The following is a 26,155-nucleotide window of genomic DNA, read 5'->3' as shown; positions in this document are numbered from 1 at the left end:
TCAGAACTTTTTCCAAATATAAAATATTTCACATAACTGCCCCCTTTTCTCTCCAAAGAGCCCTTATTTAAAATTTTCCTTTCAATTCTTCTGAATATATCAGAGAAAGCTTCATTTTGTGCTATACTTAGACATACAAAATTTATTTAAATATTTTCTTTCACAGTTATTCAACTCTTCCTCCAACCTGAGCATAGGCATTGACCCCGTAGTTAGCAAAGAGAGGCAGGAAGGCAGGAAGGCGGGGTTCTAAACAGCACTAAATACATGTAACTTCAGCTACGAAGCCTAAAATCTGTAAGGGTTTCTCTGTTCTTGATAACCAAGTGAGTTTATTCTAAGTGCATGAGTTTATTCTTCCTTATCTTTATTACTTTAAAATGCATGTGATTCTGGATCAAGTTATATTACTGAGTTAGATATCTTCCTAAGTGAATATATATAATTTTTGTTTCAAGAAAAGCTCTAAGATAGCATTGAATCTGCATAAGCAATTTGATCTGCCCACTTGGGATTACTCAGGTAAAACCCTCTTCTATGATATATATCTCATTAATGCTACAGAATTTAGGGGCATTTCAATTTTGAGCCAATATTTCACTACTTTTATCTCTCTGAGAAGAATACTGTTCTGAATTGGAATGTCTCACGGTTGCCATCACCCTGACAAACTACTGTGTGTGCGCCTTCTGAGTGATAGGAATGCGGATAAATAGTGTTTCTTATTTTTACCACTGCAAAATGCTACCATAATATTTCATTTTGGAGAAAAAGGTTATGTGAATTTTCCAAAATTTAACTTGATGAAGATATGAAATCCTTTAATTTATTCAATTTTAAAAATTTAAAACATTACTTTCATCAAGATTGTGTGTATATGTGTGTACCTAGACAGTATCAAGAAAAGAAACAATTTGTTGATGGAGCTGGACCTTTATATATGCATGCTGCATAATTTCTTATTCTCACATATACTATGTACCTCAGATAATATGTATATAATCATGTGTATAAACATAGATTTGATTCAGTGAGTTTCTGATATTGCAATAAAATATTCTGCACACATAATAGACTCAAGAGTATCCAGTTAGATGTTGCTTAAGCTTCTTAAATTCAGTAAGTTAAAAATTGAGTCTTCCCTTTGCCATATCGCATCCAAATTTACTTCTTGTATTCTGTTTTCATGAACAGCATTGCCATTATTCATGACATTTCCCCCAACACATGGAAAGTCAAGTCCCAAATATTGTAATTCCTAAAAAACCTTCACAGTTAGATTTTCATCCAATTGTATTCCATGGAGTGTAAGTTTTGTGGGATGTTAATAGGCGTTGCTTAATAAAAAAAAAGAAAAGGAAGAGGAGGAGGAAGGGGAGAAAAAGAAAGCTTTTTGGAGTAATTATATTCGGAGAACACAGTATCAAGCAAAATAAACATAGTTCTTAACTTCAGACTTAGATGGAAACTTTAAAGAATTAATACACAGAATAATAACCACTCTAAATTAGCTTTAACTTGAACCATTTTTTAAAATCTTAATTAATTTTCTTAGAATGCATCAAACTAAGAATGTATGATGGAAACACTATTTGTTTTTTCAAAGAAGCATATCACTGCAATGTTTTGGGCAACAGTGTTAGCCTATCCCCTTGTTAACTCTATCTCCAAATCTAACTCTAACTCAAACCTCCGCCATCCTTTACTTGGTTTCTGCTGAGGAACATCAACTATTATCCTTCACTTTACCATATATTGGTCACAGCCTACTCCTCCCAGACTTCACCCAGCTGTCAGACTGAACTTTCTACATGCTGAATCTGTCCTAAAATTCTCTCCATAGCTTTAAAGACAAAGTCCAGATGCCTTAACACAAAAAAACAAAGTGCTTCATGGCTTCATATCTTTGCCCCAACTCTGAGTACAGCCCCACCAAACTTGGTGCCAGATATGTCCCACGCTCTGCCATTCTACTGCATATCTGTGCCCCCTACCCCATGTTTTCTTGATCCCATGCCTGCCTAGCTGATGCTCATTCTTTAGGAATTGCCTTCCTCAGTGATATCCTCTCCCCGTCACTCCCAGAGCCCCAAATCTGATGTGGGCATGCACTTTCCACCACCATTCCCTGACTTACCCCAGGGCACTGAGCACTGAGTGAATTTTAACTACTGACTTACTCATTTTTCCTCACCAAGAAGCGTGACATTCATCTTCATGCCTGCAAATGGCTAGCATTGGTAAATGTTCAAAGAAATTATTAATTAGTAAATTAAATAATTTCTACAACATGTCATAATATCAGTGTCAGCACCGGGGTGGGTCCTTCAGCATTCTAATGTCAAGGAACACTCTGGGCACAGGCAATATAGCTGAGTCACGTAAAGCCCAGGAGCCAGACCACCAGTTATCACAGCTCGATCTTTTACTAAGCATGTGATGCTGGAAGATTTGGCTTGCATGATTTCTAACTGATTAAGTAATAAACACAAGATTAAAAAGTTCAGAACTGTTGACTCCAAGTTAGTATTACATTTCCTCTCACTATTATACAAAGTGTTTAGAGTTGCAAGCATCTAGGTTACTTGGAATTAACTTTTGGTATATTTGCATAGTCTTAGTGATCTCTAGTTGACTTACTAGTCTTACCTGTTTTCCTTGGTGCTTAGCACCTTCAAGGGTACTAGTTTCTCCATATCCATTACAGCATTTATCTGAGGCTTCCAGGTTGCTGTGAATAACAAATTGTGACCTATCTGAAAAGTCCATAATGCTCAAACTTCTGAATCCCAGGCATGGGGAAATCTAAGAAAACAATACAGTTCTCCCTGATTAACCTGCTTGTTTCCACTCTTGCCCTTGTAGTTTATACTCAACACAGCAGCCACAGCAATGCTTTTAGAGCTGAATCCCATCATGTCATTTCTCTTCCAAAAATTTTCAAGTGGCTCCCAATTTCAAATTTAAACCCAAAGTCAGCCGTAGACTTGCACAAGGTCCTCCACAATCACTACCCCGCCACTGCCCTTCAGCCTTTATCTCCTACTGGTCTTTTCTCAGTCATGCGGCTCCAGGATGACTGCCCTCCTCACCATCTTCTGAACCCAGAAGGTACAACCCCAAAGGCTCTGCCATGAATCTGGACAGCAGGCCCTCAGACATCCACATATATCACTCCTTCTCTTCAAGTTTTTGCTTTAATGCCAGCTTCTCAATGAAACTACCTTTCTGTATAAAAGTAATCCCTCATATCCTTGATTTTCCAATATTCTCCTGTTTTTTCCCTACTACTTATAGTCATAAAAATGAACAAATTAATTCTTATTGTTCTTACCCATGTCTGCCTATTAAAACATAATCTTCATGAGAACACAGGTTTATATCTTTTTAGTTCCCTGTATGTCCATTCCTACATACTAAGTGCTCAGATTATACTTTCTGCTTATATAAATTCATCCCACGTCTTAGACTTCTGTGTAGAACTTGGTCTTAGTGTGGAGAGTGTTGGAAAAGAAGTCTGAACACATCTTGCATCTTAACATCTTAACTCCCAGAACAGAGCTTTCTAATTTTAGCAGGTATTCTGTGCTATAAAGTACCTAAAAAATAGAGATGAGAATTTTGTAATTAAATGAAGAGAGATGCAGCAGAATTGTTTGACTTTCTTCCATCATTTCTGTCTTTTTTAGAAGTTGTGTTTTTTCTACATTTTAAACATCGCTTGAAATTATATCTGCTCAATTATTTCCTCTCAATTCCCAGGTCAATGCCCTTGGTCAAGTTACTCTTAGACTATGTTACATTGTGCCATCGTATGTCTTCATAACACCTTTTGGTTCCTTGAGCTATAACCATTCTACGGTTTTGGGATCACTGGTAAATTCACCAAGTCCCCTAAAGGCCACACTAGGCTGTTTTGTTCACCATGTTGTCCCTGTGGGCAAGTAAAGTTCTTCACACAGAGTAAGTGACAAACAAATACTAACTAAAGAATGAAACTCTTACTGAAACCTTTGCAGTAGTCTCCGATCTACTCCCTTCGACTTCAGTTGCTCCTCTGTTTCTTCCACTCAACATTCTGCAGAGGCAGCATTCTTCTAAAAAATAAAATGTGTTCAATTCTCTTGCTTGCTAACAACCATGTATTACCACCTACAGGAGGAATCCAAATCCCTTAAATGTCTCTATAAAATGGTCCCAGACTCTTTTTATGGCTTTCTCTCTAGTGATTCATTCTACATCCCTCATATTCTAGTCATAGAACAAACAACATTTCTTTCAAAGTGTCTACTCTTCATACCAAAATATCTTTACACGTACTGTTCTGTCTGCTGGGAAGTAGTCAGCTCATAACTGTCTTGGTCTTGCAGGCTCTTTGGAGTTGACTGATACTGTTTATACAATAAAAAGCCCACCCTTCCTCCTTCCATCTGCTCATGATTTCATCTTATAACATTTATTATGATATACATGTTTTTTTTTCTTTTTTTATAACTGGTAAAGGTGGGTTGAATGGGCCAGGAAGGGAATGCTACAGAATGACAACCCACCACCCCTCTCCAGATCCTGCTTCTGAACTCCTGAAGTGAAGGGAGATTAGGATCATATCTAATTGAACTATCCCTGAGAAAATTAGTAAGGTACTTGGTATAAGCACATCCTTGGGTCCTTTGTGCCAGAGACAATAGTAACTAGGGAGGAGACCGCCATCTTCACCTGGCAAGTAGCCAGAGCTTCCTATGACCACAGATAGCTCAGCATGGACATCCTTACTCTCCAGGGTCAGGTCCGGCAGTGAACATTCACCAAGTCACCTCACAGATGGAGAGTTGGGGAAAGGATGGAAAAAGAAGTTAAGAATAGGGCACATGCTTCATTGTGACTGTATAGTCACAGTAGTGTGAGGGGACATGTGACTCGTGTCTCTGGGAACAACCAGAAATGACCAAGGTATAGCCTGAAGTGAACAAGTATTAATCAAATTGATGGAGATAAGGGCAGCTTACAAAGCAAAAAGTAAAAATAGTTACATATTTGATCATTATAGACTAGTGAGGCCAAGGCATTTAGAAAATAAAGACACTCAGTGCAAGGGCCATGTCCTTACCAAAGCCTTTGTTGGAATCTTTTCTGTCTCCATCTTCTGTCCCTGTGAAATAACTTTCTACATGCCATTTAAGTCCTAGAGTCTAGATACTCTAGCCTTTTCGCTGTTGTCAGACAAATCGCCATTATACCTTAGGACCTTTTCACTTGCTGTCACTTCTGCCTTGAATTCTCTTCCTCTCAAAGAGCTCTATCACTAGCTTCCTCAATTCCTTCAGGTGTTTGTTTAAAAAGTACTTAAATGAAGCTTTTCCCAACTACCTGTCTAAAATCTCCATACCCTCAGTAGTACATATTTATTTACCATGCTTTTTGTTTTTATCTACTAGGCACTAATCATATATATATGTATAATGTATATACTTCCCTTGATTTCTGTCTGTTTCATCCATTAGAATTCAAACTCTAATGAGAGCAGAAATTCCTGTGTCTGTTTTTCCTCACTGTTGCATCCTCACTGGCTAGAACAGTGTATAGTAAATAACACATACCTACAAACATTCATATAATGAAGGGATGATCTGTCTATATGTCTGCTTCCTCCACTAAGTAATGAGCTCCTTTCAGAGGGACACAGAGAGATGATGACTTGTTTACTTCTCAGCCCTGCATCCAGCACAGTCAATACACACAGCACACGATGACTCATGTTTGGTATGTCTTCCATCAGATCAATGAAATCCATTTCAGGTACCCCTCCACTTCATTCATTTTTGTAGACTTTTACAGTCATGATATTTTGTGTAGTTGGAAGCATCTTTTTGTAATGCTTCACTGGATTTTCAAAGCAGTAGATTTGAGAGAGAAATTGTTATTCTCATTTCACAACCAGGGGAGATTAAGACACAGGAGAAATAAGACCCATATTTAAGTCAGTGACATGGTCAGGATTAGAATCTAAAATGTATTTGATACAGAATCCTCTGAGTCACACTCATTCCAACAAATTACCCTTGGATAAATATGTTAGAGGAGAAATAAATCCTCTTGTTTTCAATGGGGAATGCATTTGTTGACATCTGTCTTTTCAAAGACAGAAAGAATACGTGGGTGTTTTCTATTCCTTAAAGCAGAAGAAACATAAATTCTCATCACTGGAAGTCTTTGAAAATTAAGTGCACTTGAAAAAGGGAAGTTAACACCTGGGTGAAATTTTCTTAATTCAAATTACTGTAAATTTCATAAAAAGAAAAAAAGAAGTACACTTAAGGGCAAACTCAATTAAAAAATTTGGGGGCATATTTCAGGTTTCTTAGCAAGGAGAAATATAGAAATAAATGTAAGTCTATGAAAAGGACTTAAACATTTAGCACACATTTCAGGCTATCTTGTTATTGTGGGAGCCTGCTCAGAAGTCTTGTTTTAAGTAAACATTTATGAATAAACACTCGGATTTCTGTATGAAAATAGTCTACCTATAAGGCAAGTATCTTCCTTCTATGCATTGCTGTTGAAAAATGGTGGGTGGAAGAAATGGGAGAAATTAAAGTCAGGGGAGCAGTTAGGAGATTACTGTAATGGTCTAGCTCAATTTTTACTTGATTCAATCCATATTTATTCATCATCTACCTTGATACTGAAACAAGCAAGACAGACTCAGGCTGGGCTTGCTGCAGCTGACCAGTGATCCTCAGGTGTGATAGATACGGGTCAAGCAAAAGGAAGGTGCCAAGAGAGTATATGATAGTGTGACCTGTTACAGTAGTGTGCTTCCATCAAAGGCAATGTCCTGAGGACTGAAAGGACAAATTAAACACGAGAAATGTTTAGAATGGAAAAACAACTTTTAGAAAAGACAGCATCATCTGGGTTTGTAAGAGCATGAAAGGAATATAGAGGAGGACTACTACCCCTTAACATTGTGAAGAAGATTCTAGAAATCCTTGTTACCCCCTACCATCCACTATTCCTCTCTCTCACTTACTCCACAACATTACATTCCTGTCTTCTGTGACCCCACATTTATGTGGCTTTGCTGATGTTCCTCTCCTGGAACTGCATCCCTTACAGCTCTACCTGGCTACCCCTTAAAGAAACTCCAAGATTTGCTTCTCTTATGACTCCCTGGAAAGGAAACTTCTCTGACTTGGCATTCAGGTTCATCTCATTCTTATGTTTACACACAGATGATGACCTTCAGATAAAATTTTGGCAGCTTCCCACTGACCGGGGTAGGAGCTATTTCTATTTGAATTCTACTTTTGAATAGTCATTGCCAAAGATTGTTTGTTTTTACTTTTTTCTTTTCTTTCCTGGTAATTAGAGATAATGCATTCCTGTTAATGTTTTATCTACTTTGTAGTTTGTTGGTGTTTGGGTCATTTGGTTTGGGTTTTTGTCTGGTCCCCTCTCTTTTCTCAGACATGTCTTCTAAGGATTATTGATCAGTCCCTACTGGCTGAGCCCAGGGAATAGGTGTGACTCCTTATTAGCCAATATTTATTCCAAGACAACCCAGTAGCCTCTGCTGTTGCCTTGTGAATGTGTCTTATCAGAGACTCACCTCCAGAACACCGAGGTCATTGACTATCACCCCCTTTCTCCCTGGTGGATAATCAAAACGGATGGAGTTAAGGATAGACATGTAGGAGTTGGAATGTGGTATTTTGTAGCCTCACTTCCTTTCCTGTGCTTTTATAACTCTTCATGGACCTTATCTGCCCTACTTAATCTGTCATCTTTGTGAAAAGGAGTATGAGAAGATACTTCACAAGTGATCCCGCAAATCTATTCTCATGTTCCTGCAGTTTCTACTTTACTAAAATCCCTAAGCACTGCCCCCGGATGACTAAGACATGGTCCCTGATGTCAGTGAGTTGGCATCTGTTAAATGTGTACTCAGCCACTAAACCCCAAGGGATTTGTATTTTCTTTATTAGACATGCATTTCCTGACATAAACTTTCTTTATTAAAATAAAACATTTAGCAGACCTTTCCTATTTTTTTTACCACCTGTATATGAAGCATAAATAGACACTTCAAAGTTACAAAATAATAAAATGGCCATTTAGATATATAATACACAAAGAAAGCAAAACCAATTCTCTTGTAGTCTTTCTTTATTCAGTACTTTTAATCCTTGCTCATTCAAGATTTACATAGGCTATGAGTGTTGCCAAAGTCAGGGTAAAAACTATATATGGACTAATTAGCTTCAATGTAGGAAAAAATATTATGAAATTAAACGGGCAATCCCAGGCCAGTTGTATCAAAAAAGTATGCCTCTACTTACACACTTTTTCATCACAGTATTCTCACAATTAGAAATAAACCAGCTAATGAAAAGCACTTTTATATTCTGCTCATAGTGGTTACTTTGGTCATTTCTAATTGATTTATCATGGACAATAAAAATTGAAAGGATCAATTTTGCTAGTGCTTCTCATTGATTTTTTTTTATTCCACCGCCCCAAACCATCCCATTTTAGTTTATGCATAGTCATAAAATGTCTTTTATGTTTTTATTATAACCAACTTCCTTCCCCATTTTAGCAAAGCCTAAATTTGGACCAAAGTTCTAAAACTTCTTACGTTATACATAAAAGCTCCTTAAGCACATTTTCCATTTAGAAGAAACAAAACTTCTTTGGGGGGATGATTGCATATACAGAGGTCTGAAAATTCAGGGAAAAAATAATTTACATTTGACTTGAACTCAGATAAACACCCTTCTTGAAATCTTTCCTTCTTGAATTTTTTGCTTCTTAAATATTTTGGTGAGCACCAATCCTCTTGATCATTGGGAAGGACATTCAGATCAGTGAGTATGTTCCACTTCTCTCCCTTTTAGTCCTCAAAGTCACTGCCTTTCACCCAAAAAACTGATCAACCATCCTCTTTTCTGTCCTGGGTCAGGCACCTTCTCACTTTTCTTCCAGATGCTCTATGTATTATTACTGTGTTCATAAGGTCTTTGCTGGCAACCAGGATTGGAATACCTTGAAATCCCCATCAAATCACTTGTTCCACTGATTATAATGGCCATTTTTGTGCTGGTAGAACACTGATAATTTCATATAAGACCTGGTGAGTGGCTACTAGGCATTGAGAAGAGAGTAAAGACTTTGAACAGCATCAACTAAAAAATTTATTTCAAATAATGGCTTCTTTATTTCCCAATTCTGGGCCTTTGACTACTTAACCTCTATAAACCTTTTCTACATCTAAAAAATAGGAATAATTACACAAAACCTGAGGTGAATATTAAATGAACAGTGCATGTGAAGTATCTAGACCAATTCATTCATATATAGATGACTGCTAAAAAAAGTTATTGTTTTTATTAGTATTAACACTATCATCACCTAGAAGAGAGTATTAAATTAAAATTATCTATAAATTTATTTTATTTATAGGTATTATATACAATATTTATATATTTTGTATACTTTGTATATTAACTAATACAGAGTATTATATCATTCCAAAATTAAGTAACTGAATATATGACTAAGGCTTCTACCTTCTGTCAAATGGTTTTTTTGAGACCCCTAAAATGAACCCATATATGTTGACACATACTCTAACCCTGCTTTTCTTAATCATAATATATCCTCTACCTCCAGTAGAATTCTTTAAATGTTATGTTCACTACTTGCTGAATTTCTACCTTGGGATTTCCTTCTATTGCCACATGAGAGAGGTAGTTGGAATAAATACTTTTGTATCTCAGTTGAATTTAAAGGGATTAAAGAATAAAATTATACTCTACAACACTGAGCTTGTTGGGCATACAATATGTGAAATGAGTTAAACGAGGAGAATCCAACAGTACTTTTCAGGGAAACAAACTAGACAGAATATGCCATTCTTTATGGCTGACCTTACAATATAGATGAGTATGCTGACACCGCTGGTTCAAGTCTCAATATCTCCATAGCCTTATATAAAATATATAGTATGCTGACTCTCTGCAGGGAAATGGTAAGGAGACCATTCATTCTAATCCTGCAAATATTTAACAAGTCAAAATCTCTGCCATATTACTCATTGCCCAGAAAATTACCAATAATACCTAAAAGGTACCTGAGATTTATAAATTTTGAAAAGGTTTTATGTTTTCCATCTATTAATTTTTGAAGAAGAAAATCATAAGTATGGAATAATCACCATTCACAGATACATAAAATAAAAAGCAAAGATTGTTATGCTGGATTTAAAAAACAGAAAAGAAAGCCCGACTAAACCATACCATATAGTAACATGCTTTAAATATGATCCAGTAATGCTGAAAGTAAAGGATGAAAAATGTACACACTACCATTCAAATATTAACTAAAAGGAAGCTGTATAGCTATACTAGTTTCAGAGAAAGTAGGCTTTAAAGCAACATAATAGAGAAAGAGGGACATCTCATTGTTAAAGGGCCAACCACCTATGGCAACCATCTAATAAAATAGTTTCATAAAACATAATGCATGAACTGACAGAACTAAAACAGTAAGAATAAAGAAAGGATGAATAATGTAATTAATATACCTTACCTAAACCTACTATGCCAATATACTAATCAATATACTAACACAATCAATATATTAATGTTGATCATATGATAAGCCATAAAAAAATTCTCAAGAAATTGTTCAAAGAATTAAAAATAACTTAGAATATTCTCCCTGACTGCAAAAGAATTTCACCACAATTCAGTAAAACATGGTAAATGGAATATAACTGCACATTTTGCAATTAAATAATACTTGTCCACATACTCATTGGGCAAAAGGAAATTGGGAAATAGTAAACTAAATAACACAGAAAATGCAACATATCACATATACCATAACTAACTCTGTGTTTATCAACAAATGTATAACTTTAAAGGCATATTTAAAAAAGAAAATCTATAAGTCAATGATCTAAGGATCCATCTCAAAAAGTGAGAGAAAATTAAACCACAAAGAAAGAAGGTGGCAGATGCATGAGTTTCCTACTGTTGCTAATAAATAAAAACAAATTGGGTAGCTTGAAACAACAGACGTTAATTTTCTCAGAGTTCAGGAGGCTGTAAGTCCACAAATCAGACTATCAGCAGGATAGGTTCCTTCTTTGGGGCTCAGAGGGAAAATCTGCTCCATACTGTCTCCTAGATGCCCATGATTGCAGGCAATCCTTGGTGCTCCTTGCCTGGCAGCTGCATAACTCCGGTCTCTGCCTCTGTGGTCACACGGCCAACTTCCCTCTGTGTTTGTCACTCTGTCTCTTCTCCTTTTCTTATAAGGACACCTGTCATATTGGATTAAAGGACCACAGTACTCCAGTATGTGCCATCTTAACTTACATGTTAATTATACCTGCAAAGATCCTATATCTAAATAAAGCCACATTCACTAGTCCAAGAGATTGGGATGTGAGCCTATCATTATAGGGGATGCAATCCAACCCAAAACAGAGGGTTATAAAAAGCAGAACTTTAAAAAAAAATTTTTATAAAAGCACAGTAGTAAATTATAAAAGTCAAAACCTGACTTTTGAAAATAATAATAAACTAGTAATAGATATTTAAGAAGGCAAATAAGGAAACACTTTAATTAAAGTTGAAAGCACCTTTTTTTCTTCCTAAGCAGGTATTAATTTACCTTATTATATATATGTGTGAATCATACATATGATAAAAATGAAGAAAAAAGTGAGATAATTCATGTAGTTGAAAGAATATGGTTTAGAAAGTACAAGAAAAAGGACTCAAGTCTCAGACCTATGAATTATGAACTGCTATAACATAGACTAATCAATGAAATTCTAGGAATTTCTTTTTTCTTATTTGTGAAAATGTGAGAAGACAAGCACAATTACCATCCCATGGTATTGGTTTTAATAGTAAATATAATTGAAAACATACATTTGAATAGTAGCAAAAATAAGTTTTAATGTGATTACAGAATATATACTGTGAATTTACCAATTGTTTCCTTCCCCTTGATCATTTAGATATGGTATAAATTATATATCATGATTCTAAAACTTCTTTAGAAAAATAAACTTCATTTTTAATATTGATCCCAGAATTCCTGTTAAAATTCATAACCTCACATGTCAATTTTGTGTTTAAGAAAAACTATATTTCAGTTTGCCCTCTGCCCCTTTCAATTTAGTGTGTGAAGCAAGATATCAAAATAGCATTTTAATGAAAATAGTCATTTCATGTAAAACATTCTTAAGGAGAGCAAAACACAAAGAATCTAATTGTGACAAAATACAGGATTGCGTTTACGGTTAGCACAAGATGGGGATCTGCTTCCCCAAATGATTTGTTTTATTTTCACAAAGTAAATATTTCAAGAACACATTTTGGGAAAAGATGTGTTTTCCTTTGAGATTCAGAAAAATGAACAAAGACATAATTCTTTACCCTGACTGCCGTATACGGCTAAGTCCTCAAACAAGGATGTGATAACATTAGTATCTAAGTGTGGTTGCAAATAAAGTGGCAGGAGAAAAAGGCAGAGAAACCACAGCACGATGTGATTTAAACTGTGCAGAACAAGTTCTGGTCTTTCGGTGCCATTGTTTGAGCACTACATGGCCATAAACGAGGCGCACTGCGCTTCCACTTTGGGTTCTGCCTAAGTATTAGTGAATTATGGATTATAGCGATGTGGTGGAGCGTTCCTCCCGTGGGCCACTCATTGCTCTCTAGCTTCTTTCACAGCCTACATTGCTAGCTAGCGTCTTGTGCTGCTTCTTACATAAACCACATGCTCCCTCCCATGAGAAGATGGGGAGACTCCGTCAGAAATCCTGGTGATCTTTCTATTACCCACGATCTGCAGAAGATGGGTGCAAAGTAAATTAGAGGAAAAAAGGAAATACAGCACCTCAAACTGGATAATTTTATCCAAGGAAAATATTTGGATTGGTCCCCAAAGGATATCAGCTGGTGCCATGATAGATGAGGTTCGATGTCCCATATGATCATTTTTGCTTTCATAGATACTAATATCATTACTGACTATAAATTTAGCCTTTCAAAAACTCATCCAGAGTGTTTATTTGATGACCTTCCTTAGGTTGAGGAATGTATTATTTTTTTAGTTTTATATATATTCAAAATTAGTTGAATGATTATTTTTTACTTAATAGGAGATATTGGTTATCTTCTATCATGATGCCATATTTTTGATTGTCACAACCAACTGTTTATAAAGCTTACCTCTGTTACATCAGTCAGATTATCACACTCTAAAGCATGAAATGCCAGCTCTCATTTTTTTCCCTACCTTTCTGGTTTTGTTTTCCAAAGGATATCTCTTCCTTTGATCATTTAAAGTTTGAGACCTTATTTTAAGACATTTTTCTTTACATCTTTTTCCAGTAGTTCCTACTATAGTACTTAAATAAAACCTACAATGTGTGAATGTTGTGTAAATAAATGAACCTTAATATTTTGTACTTTAATGAAGATCTATTTTAGCAGAACGTGAAATTAATTAGAAAAAAATTTTGTTGTAGATTCTCTAACATTACTATTAAACTCCTTTATCTCAAACACTTCTTCAGAGGCACCCTTAAGAGAAAAGAAAATTTAAAAATATGCATCCCGTGTTTGAGTAATATACTCTAAATTCTGCAGCAAGGAAGCAGTCTTTTGAAAACTTATGATTTATAATTTAATGCACTCATAAATTTGTAAAAGTTCTTTAGCTGAAAGTATAATAGGAAATAAGTGTAGGTTTTGCAGAAAAAAAATGTCATTTTATATACAACATTGTATTTGGTGAAAGATAATTGGCTCACAAGAAAATAAAAATAAAGTTACTTTAAAATGAACATGCATGCTATTTTGTGTTATTATGTATAGCCCTATTTATGTTCCAGGTACTGTTAGAAGTACAATGTTTACAACAGCCCTCTGAGATAGATACTGTCATTATACCGGTTTTACAGACAAAAATACCAAGGCCAGGGAAGTTAAGTTGTAACATTCCAAGATTCCCTAGATAGTCATAAAGCAGCCCTTTATACCTGTCTGGTTTCACAGTTCATGCATTTAATCACTGTGCTGTACTTACTCTCTGGTATAAAAATAATGTCAGAAATAATGGGCCATTATACTCAGAATCAAAGGAACTGATAACAAATGAAACTTAAAAGATACAACAGCATGTAGCTACTATTAAATCCAAATGTGGTTCTAATTTGAATTTTATTAGTTCTTAAAATTTTGTTTATATTTTATCTGTATTTTTGTTTTGTTTCATTGTTTTTTAAAGGCATAAGAAATATTTATATCTGGTTTTGTGTCTCTGCATATTTAAATAATGTAATAAAAATAATGTGAGCAAATATTGTGCATCTGTACTTTTTTCTTTTAAATTAATCCATACATTACTTGTGTGTCAAAAAACAGCTTGCTATGCATGCTTTTCACCAAGCTGATGTGTCAGGAGTGAGTTATATACTTGAGCTTCCTATTGTTTCTCTATGTTTATTTTATTTCATTTATTGCCTTAAAACTAATCGCCTGCTGAAGCTATATTTGACTCATAAAGGCCCTAGAAAATAGGCTCTGTTTTGTGTTTGTTCATTTAATGCTTTTCTCCTTGATTTCTACTTTGTATGGAATTATTACTCTCACCACTCTTCCTTCCCCCCACTTTACGTGCTTTTGCCTGATACGATCTGCACCAACCCTTTTATTTTCTGTGATACTTTCTTAGGTGTATTTTTTTCTAAGGAACACATAGTTGACTTTTGATTTTCAATACAAACAGAATTTGTGTATTAAAGGAAATGCTAGTCCTTATCCTTTTTCATCATGACAGGGACATTTGTTTTTCCCTTCATCACCATGTGTTTTGAATTGTGTCATTTCTATCTTTTGTTTTCTTTGTTTCTAAAGCTTATATGCTATATTCTCTTTGTATGTTCTATGTTCTCTTTGATGTTAAATTCTCAGCTGACTCAGAAAGAATCCAATCCAAACTCAATTTTATAAATAAGAATAGGAAAAGTAAGGCTCCAAAGCAACATGCTGACGGTCCCTCCCACATCCTCATGAGAACCAACCGTGTATCAAGTTAACAGGCATGGATTGGGGGGGATCCCATGTGCTTCTGAGGCTTTGAAGCATCTACAGAAATCGAGTCTTCATTCTGCATTGCTGGCAGGCAATCCCCAGCGCAGACTGCAGCAAATGTGACATTTATCTGAAAGTCCTACCAGATAAATGCAGGATAGAACTTTTCCTGTCCATCTGCTGTAAACTCTCCTCTAAGAGCATCCCGACTTGCTGACACAGAGCTCATGGAAGAGGGCAGCACTGACGGGCAAACTGCTCCCAGTGTGTTTGGGAAGACGAGCCATGTGCTCATTTGTTTACACCAGGAAAGGATGGAAGGACAAAGGAAAGCAACCTCATAGGCTTCCTCCGTGGAATTTCAGTTCTCTAGCGTGTTTCCGGTTAGCCTATTAGCATGAAAGTGTCAGATCTTCATCACAACCCACCGCTATATCACTACTACAGAAACCCCAGCAACCTGAACTACATACGGTTTCTGAAAACAATAGCTTAGGAAAAATTACCATATCAAGGAAAAACCTATCAGGAAAGAATCTCACAATCCACTTAACAGGATTTAAGGGATTTAAACTAAGCTAAATAATGAGAACAAGGATGTCTTATTTTGGCAGAACTAATGAAAGAAAAAGTGAAAAAAACATTCATAAGAATTTGTTTAAGGTTTTGAGAAGCATTTTTGTAATATTTACAATTGATATGGCTGCAAGTGAAATACAAATCAAATTGGTGTTAAAAAATCTGAATTTATTGATAAATATGGCTAAACACAGGTACTTAAGTTACATCACCAGGAGGCAGTATTTCAACATTCGAAGTTAATTTCTAGGCAGTGTCACTATATGTTTATTTTACCAAATTCCAGTCATTCATCTTATCAGCTTCAAGTTCCAAAGAGAGTTTCTATTAACTAACAGTCTTAGAAAAAATAAAGGTTAAATACTGAGTTTTCACTGAATTTTTCACAGAAGGAAGGTCCCCTGTCCTTCCTTAAACACAGAAGGTCTCAAAGAGACTGAAGATACATTAGAAGGAATGAATCCTTCAGGAAAATCACTGTGCCCTCACTAGAAGAAGGGGTAAGCAGAAACCCTTCTTGTCTTTATTAAAACTTATGGTATGAGAACTTGGGTATTATTTTATTTGTATTATTAATCATTTTATTATGTATCACCTTATACAGAATCATCATAAGCATTTCCAATGTGATTTGTAATCTTATCTTTTTTTATTACTTATTCCAATGTTTAACTGATTTAAATCCCCACCAATTGTCCTTTATTTCACAATTTCACCATTTTTGTTTTATTATGTGTAGCCCTTACTGAGTGACCTTAACATTTTTAAAGGGATGTGGATATATTTTCTGAAGCAAATATTTTATTATTGAGCATATTTTTTTGTTTATAGTGCTATGGAATGTAAACTAAACAAGATAATATTTACATACTAAGTATATATTTTTAAACTATCTACACCCCAACTCTATGGAGGTGGGAACCTAAGGGCTCATGTAATTCTGCCTTTCACTTTGCCTAGATGATTGGACCAAGGGGAATATTAGCTGTCAGCTGGCCAGTGACCAATCACATTTTCTCTTAAGACCTGAAGACACAAAGGCTGTGGGCAGCTATCAGGTTAGCTGCCATGAAAGGTCATGTAAAAGCAGGTGTAGGCATCAGACCATGGCAAAGCCAAGTGACATTCACTCCAAAGTCATTGAAAAATAAAAACAACAACTGTGACATGGAAACTGGTCCAGAAGAAGAAAAAAAGGCCAATTTGAATCCAGGAGAATTAAATACACGGTTGTCTTATTTCTGGGTAGATATCAAGTTTGGAAAGGTGCAGCTTCATCAGTTTTACATGAAGATTTTTGTGGAATCTTGCAGTTCAAGAAGGTACTGGACAATAATAATGGGTCACCTAATAAACACCCTAGGGCTTTCCCTTGTATTTTGCCATCCAGTACTGTAGAGTCAAGGCTGTGATCAGTCTGGCTATGTTATACAAGTTATTAGAGTTTTTTAATCTACATGAATTCTCATGCAAATTTTTCTTTACCCTGTTAAATCATGTTTTCCAAAGTGGGTCATGGCTGAGTCTCTTTTTAGTTTATTAGGCTGAAATATAGTGAAGTTTTAAAATTTGCTTCTCTGTTATTTTATTTTTATAGTTACCTTTAGCTACATGATTATTACTTCTTTGCCACATGTTCTGATTTTTCTGTGCACATATAATTGCTAATCTAGAAATGATTTTACTTTATATTGTAACTATCATTTTGTGTTACTTTTATCTGCATTCTAGGAAATTGTCATGATTACACACTGTGGTTTTAATTTTTCTAATATCAATTTTGCCATTTAAAACTGTTGATGCAGTTTTTATATATTCTTATCATACTGGGTTCATTAATACCATATAAGAACTAAAAATGTATTTTAGAATTAAAATACTGTGCTCCAGAGAGCAATTTGGAGATAACAGTTATCAAAAAGTTCTAAGGAGAAGATAGATATACCTATGCAATGCTAATGATGAATGGATGTATCCAATAACAGAAAAATCAAGAAATATCTATAACTTATCTCAAACTCCTAACCTGTCTGTTTAGTCTTTACTACTTTCTAAATTCACCATCCATGTTTGACTTTTCAAACTAAGGAGACCATAACACATAAGCCAAAGGCAATTTTTGGTTATAATCACTTTATCTCAAGAATGTAGCTTGAATTTTTTAGTGGTGCTGTTCTCAACACATCGCACCGTATTCCAAATGACCAGGATATTCTGGAGAACAAGTGATCAGATTCATTCATTCAATCTATGATTCACACATCCATTCAGAAAACACACATGTATCAGCATCCTGTACTATAGGACACTCAACCTGTTCTAAGGCATACAGATGTGTAGAGAAAGAAAAAAATGTGAAATAATGAAGCCAATACTTGATTATAGCTGTCAGTGAGTTCATAGTTTACCAGTAGAGAACTACAAGACTAGCTATGTTAGGAGAGGTTGAGTTTATTTTCCTCAGTTCTTGTCTGTGCTGCAACCAAGAACTGAAGGGCAGAGACACAGAAGTAAAAGTTTTATTTGAATCCATTCCAGAGGAATGGGCTAGAGCGAAGGTAGATAAAGGCAGGTTTACTTGAATAAAGCAGAGAGGAATGAAAAATGGAGGGAAGGGCAGCTTACTGAACTGCTGCTTGGCTTTAGGGCATAATCCCTTGCAACTCCTAGAGCCAGTGTCACATGGCATCCAGTGTCCACTTGAACTGCATGGTGTGGAAACTGTTAGAAATGGCATAAAACTAAATGTGACTTAGTCCCAGAGGTATTAACATTTAAATAAAATGCTATTAACAAGAATCCTACATGTCAGAACATGTACCAGGGAGTCACTCTGGCTGGGATGGGGAGAGAAATTAAGAAAAATGGCTCTGCATCACTTCAAACAAACAAACAAAAAAAGATGCAGAAAAAGTTTTAAACCAAAATGTTAAGTTTTAATTTTAAAAAACTTTAAAAAAAGTTTTAAGCCAATAAAATTAAGACAAATGTAAAGAAAGCCTAATGTGGATATAACTTGCTTAGGCGACATCTGGGGAAGAATGTGAACGCTGTAATACTCAGCCAGGGGAACCAGGGAGGGACTCGCAGGCTAAGGAATAAGTTGCTTGTTGCAACCGCCCTGAGTGAGCCTGCTCACCAGACACCCGATCTTGCAACACTGTCATTAAAGCATCGCTCTGCTGTTCTCTTTGTCTCCCTGTCCACTTACTAAGTTTGGACCAGTGAGCACGTTTCTCACAGGAACTATGTCCCTACCATCCCAGGATCTGGGGATGCCGCAGAACACTTGATGGAGTGAGAGTATGTTCTGAGAACTTTCCAGAAGCAAAGAAAGGATATTTTCAGGCAGGCTACTAAAGAGCACAGTCATACAGCTGCAGTCCTGTCCAGGCCACCGGGGCGATGGGAACTTGCAAGCCCAGATCAGAGCTCTCAGCAGCCCCTCCCTACTCACCTGGAGTAGGACAGAGAGAGTGACCCACTCAAAGAAAGGTGAGTGTGGGCAACCTCCGAGAAGACATACATTTAAGGGTATAGGGTCTGGCATTTTAGAGGGCTTTTTTGGGTAAGGGTCAGCATAAGGCATGATGTATATAGGTGATTTATAATTCCTTTGGAGTTTTATCTAAAAATAGGGTTATTTGGGTGACTGTGTTGGTTTGGTACTTCAGCATTCTTTGTTCACATAGGTTTATTTACACTTCTGAGGTCTGTTACCTGCACTCGTTACAAAGTTACTTGATTAGGAGCTGGAGGAAGAGGAAAAACAGCATATAGGTTAAGCTAAAGAATAAGCTGGGCCCTTTAGCATGCTGAAGTACATCTTACAACGACATGATCTGATTGGTACAGTGAAGACATGGGCTGTGCTGGGATACTTTATCTGGGGAATATCCAGACATTCCAAGTTACTCGTGGCCTTTGGAGCTTCAACTGATTAACTTATTAACTCTGTCTTTTCTGGCTCCCTGGTTTTATCTGGTTAACTCTTTGAGTCCCTTTTAGTGGGCTTTATTTATTTATTTATTTATAGGTCACTATTCTCCCTCCACCCACTCATACCTGTTTTTCTGCCTAACAGCTATGATGTCATCTTAGAAACAGTAAGTTGTCAATAGGAAAAGAGAGGGATAGGAGTATAGGCTGGGGAACAACAAATGAACAATGTGACATTACCTCCCGAGATAGTGAGCAGTTTACCTCTTGCTGTCTCTTTGGTCTTGACCTTTTACATTATTAGTATCTTTAATAATTCAGTGAGTAGCATATATGCATTCACGATGTGTTAATGTTTGCATCACCTCCAAGGTGTAATGAAAATGAGTTTTTGAAATTTTAACTAGAAAATGTCTAGGAAATTACTCCTGGTCTATGGCACAAAGATGAATCTAGAATATATAAAATCCACATCCACACTATTTCAGTCAGAAATGGCACTCCTGCTGTGAACTAAACTGAAGCCAAGCCTCCTCACTGACAGGTACTCCCTTAATTTTCAGCTCTGACAAGGACTGATCAACATACCCAATCTGCTTTCCTTCTTGGCTAATTTAAATCCCAACAGAGATACTTGTGCACAAATGAGTAAATAATATAAATGGTGCTTATCTTAATATGCTGTACCTGTTTGAACAATCTTCTTTTTTCATCTCAAGTTAATGAAAATGGGCAAGAATTAAATGTGTGTAAACATGTTAAAAGTGTGGAGAGAAATATAAAACCCATGACTGGAAGACATTTCTCTAGTTCCATTAGAGAACCAAGGAGCCAAAATCAAACAAAAAATAGTATCACATCATAAAGAGAAAATTATACAATAATCTGAACCTGAATATGTGTATATATACGTGTGTGTGTATGTATAATTTATTAGAAAAGTTACTGTACCTTTTTTCTTCTCCATAGTTCAAATTTATGCATGGTTGACCTATTGCATTTGGTGATTTTTTTTTCCTTAGGTTTCCTAGAGATGAATGTGGATTTTACAACAGAGGCTATAAATGTTAAGTGAGTACAATGATAAAAATTAAGCTTCAAATTGTGACTCTCCTACTTAAAAACTGGATGACCTTGGAAAAATTGAGAACCTAGTATTTAAAATAAAAATTCTATGCCACAGTAAAAATTATTTGAAATATTTCCTTTTAAGTACCTAACACTATACCTGGTAGATAAGAGATAATTAATATTGGTTTTCTTTAACACATACAGACACACACACACACACACACACACACACACACACACACACACACACACACACAGCCCAGATTTTCCTTTTTATTCCAAAAGAAGTTCTTTTCCTAACTGGCTGGGAATGCTATGAGAAGCCGCTGCCACGTGGAGAACTCACTCAGTTGGGAGAACTAAAACCCAATACTTTTCTTCTTTTTGGGGGCCTTTTTAATATTTTGATTTTCCAAATAATATGCAAGGCATATATTCAAATGGAATCTTAGAAGTAAACGTGATACTTTTAATTCAGACAAGATAATCAAATCCCAGCAGGGAATACTTTCATTCTTAACTCAAAACAAAGAAGTGTTTTCTTTCTCTGTGGGCATGGTGGAGATTTGAAGACATATCCTTACATCATAGCTAGATGAAAAGTAAGAATAGAGTTGTAAAGACAGGTGAATCAATAGGTAGGTAGAGAGGTGAGTAGGTAGGTAGACCTATGTTGAAATTGTATTTCACATGCCTCCATCCAAAGTCAACAGAAAGGAATAGAACAGAACAAATCTAATATGGATTTCAATTCTGAAATTCTATGATCCATACACACTGATACACAGTAAACACTGTTTTAAATTACTTGACCAACTAAGAACTTCCAACAATTGATATTCTAGTATTTTCTGGTAATACATCAGTGGATTAAAAAGTGTCTAAAGTGAGCCAGATCATGGGACTTGTACTTGGGTACCTGTACTTGTTGGAAGCATTCCTTGTTCACTGGTCTAGCTCTGTTCTCTATTACTGCTTTTGGTAAACAACACTAATGAATTATTTAGGCATCCCAGAAAATACAGACCTGGTATTTTTTAATCTGAATACCTTTACAAGCCTCCCTCCTTTCCCAGGATCTGCACTTAGATGGAGTGAAAGATCAAGCAGTATGGTAGTGTAATCCTGCTGACTGGTACAGTTTGAGGGGTGGTATCGTAAGGGTAGGGGCGTCGAGATCAGAGACACCCTGAGTTGGATTTTGCTCTGCCACTCTCTGGTTTTGGGATTTTGCTGAAGTCTTCTCAAAGGGTTGTTATTAGGATTCTATGAAGTAATTTATGTATATCATTTCTTTACCTGCATGGTCTGTGCAAACAGTAGGGCAAGGCTGAAATTTGCTGAACTAAATCAGGGAAAAAACCAACAAACAAAAACCAATATTCATCCTTCTACTCCTTTCTTGTGTGTTCAGCAAAGTGCAAATTCTACTGGGAAACTTGAAAAGGTATAAAATCAAAGCAGGGCAATCAGAACTTCCGATGGAAAAGAGCTAGAGGTAGAAGGTAAGGGAACTATCAGGACCATTTCCACTTTAGACTCAATCAGTACGGATGATTCCATTTTTTTTTCATGGAAAAGAGGAAACATACTACATAGAAGGTGTTTTCGTGTAAAGCAAACATACCAGTCTTTTGCAAACTGATGGTTTCTATGGAACTTTTTACAAATGTTCTTCATTTTACCATTGTAGGAACCAAAAGAGGAATTTGAAAGAAGGAAGCAAGGGCTGGGTAGAAATGCAGACACTTAGATCTTGCACAAATATGCCAAGTGCTATTTTAATACATCAGAGCTTTAGCCACATGGGAAGGAGATTTCTGGATGCAAAATGGCTAAGGGAAAGAGGAATGAATACAAGCTAACAGGACTTTTAAGACAATATAGGATAAAATATCCTGTCCTGTTGTTTATAGATTTTATACATATATAGTGATTTTATGTTATTAAATTAACAATTTTAGAAGCTGGAATCAAAATTGTCTTCTTGTTGAGACAATGCTTCTTGTTGTTCTCCTTTTTCTGAAAGATGGATGAAATAATGCTTAGAATCTGGGTTTCTCCCTTACTTAAACTGTCCACTGTAGGGTTTGATCTGCAGAACATGGGGAAGGGGAGGGCGTGTGTAAGCAACCATAAACACTAGGAATGTGAGATCTCTTTCCCACAGCGGTATGCTTGAAGATTTGCCGATCTTACAGGAGGTGTGGTCCAAATATTTGGGCTTTGGCTTCATCACGGTGTAAGGGAGGCATCATTAGGAGCTACAGAGAGTTGGATTTGACCTTAAGAGCCTCCATAAACTGTCTATCAAGCCAGGCATCTTTGGAGAGTACAGATTGAAATTGGAGACCATGCAACCCACTCTGGGAGTTGCAAGCCATATATATAATGTGTGTTAAACATGGAATGGGTGATAGTATAGCAGTCTTTCTATATAGTCTATTCATTTTAATATTTAAAGCCTCACCAAAAAGGATTAGGGGGAAAAAAACCTACCTAGTATATGATTATTTGGTATACTTTGACTTTGTTTCAGAAAAGTATGCCTAACAACAATACCAATAACAAAAAAACTTCTGATAGCCATTCCTGTTCTCCTTGGTAAGTGATTTTGACTGTCCCTTGTAGTTTATCTGCTCAGACTTGCAGACCCTGTAATATTTGAAGTTGAAAAGTAAATTGTATGTTACAGTAATTCTTCTGTTTTTGTTGTTCCCCCCAGTACCCATAATAATGCCAAGAAGACAATAGGCATTCAAAAACTATTTCTAAATTCACATAGACTTCATTTTTAGAATCTTTCCTAATGTGAACTCTAAAAGAAAACCAAGTTGTGTTTAATTCCTAGATCTGACATTACCCCTGGGAAGCTACTTGACTTCACTGGGATTCTAGTTTCTTATCAGTAAACAGTGATAACAAACCTCACCTCCGAGGACTTGTATATAAATTAGTTACGGGACATAACATTCCACCATACTTGGGAAACAGTAAATCATCAACAAGTGTTAAGTCTTATTATCTCACCTTTTTAACATTTTGTCATCTATCAATATGTGTTACAGCAGGTATCAGATACAGGACAGTATTTGCTTCTCTGGAAATAAAAAATAAAAAAAGAAGATGAAAGTAAATATATTTAACATGAAAATTTGATAACACACTTGCTAGTGTTCCAGTTAAAACCGGTATTTCAAGGTGTTGGGACAGGTAATTTTTTGAGTGAATACAAATCAATACTTATATAGAGAAATAGCAGTATGCCCCAACCCTCTTTAACAAATTGTAATAAGATTTTTAACGTTTCAAAATTGTATGTTTAACTTCAAGGTGACTAATACCTTATTAGTATTTCTTCTAAGAAACAGTGATAACTGCTCAAGGAATTTTCTTAATGAGTCTAGAAGTGGCCTCAAAATCTTTCTGAGAGCCCATACAACAGATAAAACTTATTTGCTATCAATGTCTAGCCTTTCTCCAAACTGAGAGTCTAGGGGATTGACTGTTTCCTGTAATTTTGTTTGCTCAGAATTAAGCAGAAAGCATCTTTAACTCTTAGCCAGAGTCTATGGGACCTTTTCTGAAACAGACTAATCTTATCTCGTTTCCTTTCTCTCTTATCAGTTCTGATTTATTTTAATGAGCAGCAGCTGACTAGTTTAAAAGTTAAATTACTTGTTTCAAGTTTTCATTTAAAAATGTTTGTTGACTTTTTGCATTCTGTTCTTTACTCTTAGATGATCAATCACAATGACAAGCTGGAATTTTGTCATCACCGTGGAGTGTTTCGTGCAATCAATAAAACGACAACATGAATAGCCTTGTGTGCTACAATATGCGTTAAGTGTTTTCTTTTTAAAGTCAACGTGAATCATCTGATTGTTCATATAATATGACGATTTTAAGGAAATCATTCACTTCCTGTTGCTTGCATTTTTCCCATTCACATTGAAAACTGTTAATGGTAATGACTAACTTGCTTTCTTTAAATTGAAGTTAGAATGATGACACTGCATATGCAACTGTTTTTGAAGAAGGAGCAATTTTTGTTCATTTATTTCTAAATTGATAAAGTAGAGACAAAGAACATTTTAGTCCCATGCCAGCATTCATTCCATCAGTGGATCATCTTTTCCAATTTGTGGGGCCCGCATTATAGCCCATGTAAATGTTCCGTGCTTATGGAGGAAACCATTTCACTGTATCAAGCATACCCTTTCTCTTTCATCTGTGTTTTTTTGCAAAATGACTTTAGAAGGACACTCACAAAGCTGGAAATGCATTGCTGATTTGTTCCTAGTCTGTAATATCTAGGCACACTGTTAAATGACCTGAAATTTGAACTTGCATCCAAATTGTGAAAGATTCAAAATCTATTTTAGTTCCCTGAGCAAATACAGTTCTCCTCAAAGTGGTGTTATTTTAATGTTAATGGTTTAACCCAATTAGTCCTTATATTTGCGACCCTGAAGTATTAAGTGCGAAAACTTTCACCTTCAGGTTTTTACAGATTTTTATTTATCCTGTGTCGTATATGCCTCTATTATTACGGCTCTACCTCATGTGCCTTTCCCCTGAATCCTTATGTAAAGGCATTCAGAGCCTAATGTGCTTATAACTATTAAATGCCACGTGTTGGTCTTCTGTGCTATAATGAAGTACATCGGCGCCTTGCGAAGCTCTCTGGCAGCTATCTCCAGAGTTCACCGTCCGCCAATCAGCGTCCACAAATGTAACCACTTAAATCTGATCCCACTGTCTGAATCAGTTACTCAGATAAAAGGCAGCCAAGATCTAAGCCCTGCTCCATGTGGGACCCTCTTAATACTTCCCCCCAGAGTGGACATGGTTCCTCTTACCAGGAGTGTCTGTTTTTTGTTTCTTTCACTCATTCTTTATCTGTCTACTCCCATGTCTCCTCCTGGATTCTTGCGCACGCTGCCTTAAGCAGGAACCAATTATGCAGAATTTAACCAAAGGCTTTCTGAAACTCAAACAGTCATAACATATGTACTGTCACTCTCAACATTGCTGGTACCCCTTCAGATTGGAAAGGATGTGAAATAGGCAAATTATGTTTTCTCAAACTAAATTTATCATTTCTGTTTTATTCTCTGGGTTAAAAGAAATCACAAGTCAACTTTTAAAAAATCTTTTTTAAATACATATTTATTCTGCATAATTCTCAATCAGATTTCTAGAAACTACTTGGTTGATGGATTTTCCTTGAATCATTTTTAAGCCAATGCATTATTCTGTTTCACTTATTTTCCATCAAAGTGAAATTGTGATAGCAGTATGCAAAAAGAATTTAAAAATTTAAAAGCTCTGATACAGATTTACATGTTTACAGAAATGGCCAGGTTTTATTTGCAGCTACCCTTCAAAATAAGCTAGAGATGTGTGTTAATACATGCTCTCCCAAGCTGCATTTTATTAAG

The 26,155-nt window shown here is 35.9% G+C and overlaps 1 protein-coding gene across 1 annotated transcript in view; it reads left to right on the top strand.

The window, feature by feature from the left end:
- LOC140844847 (uncharacterized) overlaps positions 1-25,744 on the top strand; it is a 76,564-nt gene extending 50,820 nt beyond the window's left edge. Inside the window, exon 4 of the mRNA XM_073217770.1 lies at positions 24,452-25,744. Coding sequence (XP_073073871.1) covers positions 24,452-24,529 — 78 coding nt within the window. The 3' untranslated portion in view covers positions 24,530-25,744. The remainder of the gene's footprint in view (positions 1-24,451) is intronic.
- Positions 25,745-26,155: the final 411 nt, after the last annotated feature.

This window comes from Manis javanica, chromosome 12, assembly GCF_040802235.1.
Source record: "Manis javanica isolate MJ-LG chromosome 12, MJ_LKY, whole genome shotgun sequence".
In the NCBI taxonomy this organism is placed as follows: Eukaryota; Metazoa; Chordata; class Mammalia; order Pholidota; family Manidae; genus Manis; species Manis javanica.
This window is presented reverse-complemented; position numbering and strand designations above follow the sequence as displayed.